The sequence below is a fragment of the Neovison vison genome, chromosome 13, assembly GCF_020171115.1.
Source record: "Neovison vison isolate M4711 chromosome 13, ASM_NN_V1, whole genome shotgun sequence".
NCBI classification, from domain to species: domain Eukaryota; kingdom Metazoa; phylum Chordata; class Mammalia; order Carnivora; family Mustelidae; genus Neogale; species Neogale vison.
The window spans coordinates 95,462,132-95,468,131 of record NC_058103.1 but is presented as its reverse complement, the minus strand read 5'-3'; the positions used below and the strand labels follow the sequence as shown (position 1 = coordinate 95,468,131).

The following is a 6,000-nucleotide window of genomic DNA, read 5'->3' as shown; positions in this document are numbered from 1 at the left end:
CTTATTTCACTCAGCATAATCTCTTCCAGTCCCGTCCATGTTGCTACAAAAGTTGGGTATTCATCCTTTCTGATGGAGGCATAATACTCCATGGTGTATATGAACCACATCTTCCTTATCCATTCATCCGTTGAAGGGCATCTTAGTTCTTTCCACAGTTTGGCGACCATGGCCATTGCTGCTATAAACATTGGGGTACAGATGGCCCATCTTTTCACGACATCTGTATATTTGGGGTAAATACCCAGTAGTGCAATGGCAGGGTCATAGGGAAGTTCTATTTTTAATTTCTTGAGGAATCTCCACACTGTTCTCCAAAGAGGCTGCACCAACTTGCATTCCCACCAACAGTGTAAAAGGCTTCCCCTTTCTCCACATCCCCTCCAACACACGTTGTTTCCTGTCTTGCTAATTTTGGCCATTCTAACTGGTGTAAGGTGATATCTCAATGTAGTTTTAATTTGAATCTCCCTGATGGCTAGTGATGATGAACATTTTTTCATGTGTCTGATAGCCATTTGTATGTCTTGATTGGAGAAGTGTCTGTCCATATCTTCTGCCCATTTTTTTGATATGATTGTCTGTTTTGTGTGTGTTGAGTCTAAGGAGTTCTTTATAGATCCTGGATATCAACCTTTTGTCTATACTGTCATTTGCAAATATCTTCTCCCATTCCATGGGTTGCCTCTTTGTTTTCTTCACTGTTTCCTTGGCTGTGCAGAAGCTTTTGATTTTGATGAAGTCCCAAAAGTTCATTTTTGCTTTTGTTTCCTTTGCCTTTGGAGACATATCTTGAAAGAAGTTGCTGTGGCTGATATTGAAGAGATTACTGCCTATGTTCTCCTCTAGGATTCTGATAGATTCCTGTCTCACATTGAGGTCTTTTATCCATTTTGAGTTGATCTTTGTGTACGGTGTAAGAGAATGGTCGAGTTTCATTCTTCTACATATAGCTGTCCAGTTTTCCCAGCACCATTTATTGAAGAGACTGTCTTTTTTCCACTGTATATTTTTTTCCTGTTTTGTCGAAGATTATTTGATCATAGAGTTGAGGGTCCATATCTGGGCTCTCTACTCTGTTCCACTGGTCTATTTGTCTGTTTTTATGCCAGTACCATGCTGTCTTGGTGATCACAGCTTTGTAGTAAAGCTTGAAATTCTGTTATTTCTTTACCATCATATTTAACCCACAAGTGTATAAAATGGAATTATAGCTCTCCTTCATTAGTAAGGACAACTGAGAGAAGAAATATTTGTCAGAATTACAGATAAACTACTTCCTAACAGGACTAATTCTAAATTGTTTCAAATTAATGTTGAGAAGACTCTTCAGTTTTGTGATCCACTTTTTTTTGTTCTTGATAATAACCTATTAATGTTCTCTTTGTAGGTATTTCTCTTGTATCCTGAGACCATGGATCAAGGAAACTATTCTAGGGTGGCTGAGTTTGTGTTGCTGGGACTTTCTAGTTCCTGGGAACTACAGTATTTCTTCTTTGTGTTGTTTAACTTCTTGTACATCACCATTGTCCTGGGCAATCTCCTCATTGTCCTTACTGTGATTTCTGAACCTGCCCTGCACACACCCATGTATATCATGCTCAGTAACCTTTCTGTTCTTGATGTGTTTCTAGCCACTTATGCAACCCCCAAGATGATTCATGATTTCCTTCATGAATCTAAGACTATCTCCTTTGAGAGCTGCATGGCCCAGATATTCTTGCTCCATGTCTTTGCTGGTGGTGAGATGGTACTTCTTGTAGCCATGGCTTATGACAGGTATGTAGCCATATGCAAACCTCTCCACTATACAACCATCATGAACTTGTGCAAGTGTACAGGCCTGGTGGTAGGATCTTGGGTCATTGGGATCATGCACTCCCTGAGTCAGTTAGCTTTCACTATAAACTTGCCTTTCTGTGGCCCAAACATAGTGGATAGTTATTACTGTGACCTTACATTGGTCATTAAACTTGCCTGCACAGATACTTATGTCCCTGAAGTGTTGATGCTTTTGGATAGTGGTCTCATGGGAGTGACTTCATTCTTACTCTTGCTGATCTCCTACATGGTTATCCTAATCACTGTACAACGTCATTCCTCAGTGGGCATGGCCAAGGCCCGCAGCATTCTGACTGCCCACATCATTGTAGTGACTCTCTTTTTTGGGCCCTGTATCATCATTTATGCATGGCCTTTCAGCAACTTCCCAATGGACAAAGTCCTTTCTGTGTTCTCTACCTTTCTGTGTTCTCTACAGTTTTTACACCTATATTGAACCCCATTATTTATACATTGAGAAATAAAGAGGTGAAATCAGCAATGCAGAAATTGAAGATCCGGTATGTGAGTTCCAAGCTGCTCTCCCAACTGTCTCTCACAAGATAGATTTGTTGAACTGCATAGACAAGAAGAAACTTGAGGAAACATAGACTTACTTTTTTCTTGTGGCTACCATCATTTAAAAAAGTTACCTTAGTTGTTTGAAATGATAAATGTATATTTTTTGTTATATATTTGAAGTAAAGAAACCTCACATGATTATGCAGTTTCTAAGGTAAGATGTTGCTTATGTTTGCTACCTAAAATCAGTGATAAGATGTTTCACAAATTATTATATAATTTTTAAGAAATTAATTTCATAAAAATTTAGGTGGATATCCATATTGGATAAACAAAATAATGTTTCTTTTATGGTCTAAAATACTGCAAGTAATCTATAATTTAGTTCCAGTTGTAAAAACAATCCCATTAGAATTCCTGTTTTCACACATTTAACCTCAAAAGGTTTGTGCTATCAAAAAATCCATTTAGCATGTAAAAAGTAATTTCACAAAAATAAATCCACCTTTATATTTATATTTTGTCTCACATACACAACTTAAGAAGCTTCACATACTATTTTGTAGCTATATAAAATCACTTGATGTTAGTCTGGTACCATTTATTATTATTTTTTTAAAGATTTTATTTATTTATTTGTCAGAGACAGAGGGAGAGAAAGCGAGCGAGCACAGGCAGACAAAGAGGCAGGCAGAGGCAGAGGGAGAAGCAGGCTCCCTGCCGAGCAAGGAGCCCAATGTGGGACTCGATCCCAGGATCCTGGGATCATGACCTGAGCCGAAGGCAGCTGCTTAACCAACTGAGCCACCCAGGCGTCCCTGGTACCATTTATTCCTTTACATTTTATTGGTAAAAACTATGTTGACATCAAAAGATGACAGCCCATGAAGCTTTAGACATCTGGCAATAAGACCATGAAAAATTGAATAAGACTCCCATCATCCATGATCTGCCTCAGGTATTTACTGGGTCCTGAATGGTGTTTGTACACCAGTTAAAGGGAGGGCAGGAAATGCAAAGGTAAGTATTTTGGAGCTCACCAAATATTACGATCCAGAAACACATTATGATGTTACCTGAGTGTTATGTACCATCCCAATTTCCTCTAAGATGGTCTCAGTCTAAAATGTTAGGTTTAGCTGATACCAAAAAAACTCAGTGCAACATTTACTTTGTGGAGGCGTACTATTTATGCTATGAACTCACTGGGATTGTGAACATAACTTGTCCCATGGTTGGGTGATTCATCAACCATGTACTTGTACTGTTACTTCTTTTTTGGTATGACTGTTATGATCAAAGATTACCTGGACAGCAATGCCTGCTTTAGATTTGTCACGTGCAATTTTTTTTTTGTCATAATGTGAAAACTATTTTAAATCTATAACTCCATAGTGAGGAAAAGTTATTAGAGTTGTCTTGTGTTCTTCCTTTAAATCACATATTATTCTTGGTTTTTCTTGAGGCTTGAAGCCAATTATTCTGCTCGTTTTCACAATACCACAGTTTCTTTTATAAACACCCAGATCAGGATCATCCATACCACTGCATACTTCAAGCAAAGTAGCAGGAAACAACATGCATTATAAACTGAACCCTTCTGTCCAAAAAGAATAGGACAGGCTATGACATTATTCCATTAATCTTAACAACATTATTAAGGTAAGCCATGAACCCATCAGATACACTGAATATATATTCCAATGAATGTGCATTCCACCGGTTTTAGAAAAACCTTAAGTCCTGGACTAGGAAGCTGGGCATGATGTTTCAGAACCCTGTCTTTCAGAGTGTGAAATACAGCTTGCATTGTTAATAAGAAAAGTGCAGGTGAGATGATCAGCAGCAGGTGGCAGCTTACCAGCAGAGATGGAGGACGCCAAGGGGATAGAAGCAGCAGGAACACTGAGCCGTGTCCCCACCCAGGCTATATAGCCAGGTAACAGGAGCAGAGGTAGGTGGCAATTGGCCTAGGACACCTCATTAATGGAGTAACATTGGAGCCAACTGTGGTCACTTGGGCTTTATATTATAACTATATTGATGTATTTCATACCTTGTATCATAAATATTGTCTAAAATATTTAAAAGTCCTAATACATTTGATAAGGGGTTAATATCCAAAATATATAAAAAACTTACACAACCAGTACCAAAAAATCTCAAGTAATCTGAAAAATGGGCAGAGGACCTAAACAAACATTTTATCAAAGAAGACATACAGCACCAAGAACCATAAGATACCTTGGAATAAACCTAACTAAAGAGGTAAAGGATCTGTACTTGAGGAACTATAGAACACTCATGAAAGAAATTGAAGAAGACACAAAAAGATGGAAGACCATTCCATGCTCTTGGATCGGAAGAATAAACATTGTTAAAATGTCTATACTGCCTAGAGCAATCTATACTTTTAATGCCATTCCGATCAAAATTCCACCGGCATTCTTCAAAGAGCTGGAGCAAATAACCCTAAAATTTGTATGGAATCAGAAGAGACCCCGAATCGCTAAGGAAATGGTGAAAAACAAAAATAAAGCTGGCGGCATCACCTTACCTGATTTCAAGCTTTATTACAAAGCTGTCATCACCAAGACAGCATGGTACTGGCATAAAAACAGACACATAGACCAGTGGAACAGAGTAGAGAGCCCAGATATGGACCCTCAACTCTATGGTCAATTAATCTTTGACAAAACAGGAAAAAATATACAGTGGAAAAAAGACAGTCTCTTCAATAAATGGTGCTGGGAAAACTGGACAGCTATATGTAGAAGAATGAAACTCGACCATTCTCTTACACCGTACACAAAGATCAACTCAAAATGGATAAAAGACCTCAACGTGAGACAGGAATCCATCAGAATCTTAGAGGAGAACACAGGCAGTAATCTCTTCAATATCGGCCACAGCAACTTCTTTCAAGATATGTCTCCAAAGGCAAAGGTAACAAAAGCAAAAATAAACTTTTGGGACTTCATCAAAATCAAAAGCTTCTGCACAGCAAAGGAAACAGTCAAAAAAAACAAAGAGGCAACCCACGGAATGGGAGAAGATATTTGCAAATGACAGTACAGACAAAAGGTTGATATCCAGGATCTATAATGAACTCCTCAAACTCAACCCACACGAAACAGACAAACACATCAAAAAATGGGCAGAAGATATGAACAGACACTTCTCCAATCAAGACATACAAATGGCTATCAGACACATGAAAAAATGCTCATCATCATTAGCCCTCAGGGAGATTCAAATTAAAACCACATTGAGATATCACCTTACACCAGTTAGAATGGCCAAAATTAACAAAACAGGAAACAACATGTGTTGGAGAGGATGTGGAGAAGGGGAACCCTCTTACACTGTTGGTGGGAATGCAAGTTGGTGCAGCCTCTTTGGAGAACAGTGTGGAGATTCCTCAAGAAATTAAAAATAGAGCTTCCCTATGACCCTGCAATTGCACTACTGGGTATTTACCCCAAATATACAGATGTTGTGAAAAGAAGGGCCATCTGTACCCCAATGTTTATAGCAGCAATGGCCACAGTTGCCAAACTATGGAAAGAACCAAGATGCCCTTCAACGGATGAATGGATAAGGAAGATGTGGTCCATATACACTATGGAGTATTATGCCTCCATCAGAAAGGATGAA

General features: G+C 38.6%; 1 protein-coding gene across 1 annotated transcript; it reads left to right on the top strand.

Moving 5' to 3' along the window:
• The first annotated feature begins 1,414 nt into the window (after positions 1-1,414).
• Positions 1,415-2,278, top strand: LOC122893284 (olfactory receptor 4K15-like). The gene has a single exon (XM_044230191.1). It carries the CDS (start codon positions 1,415-1,417, stop codon positions 2,276-2,278), a length of 864 nt encoding a protein of 287 aa, XP_044086126.1.
• Positions 2,279-6,000: the final 3,722 nt, after the last annotated feature.

Excerpts from the sequence above, each read along its gene's own strand:
- LOC122893284 (XM_044230191.1), top strand. The coding sequence starts at position 1,415 with ATGGATCAAGGAAACTATTCTAGGGTGGCTGAGTTTGTGTTGCTGGGA.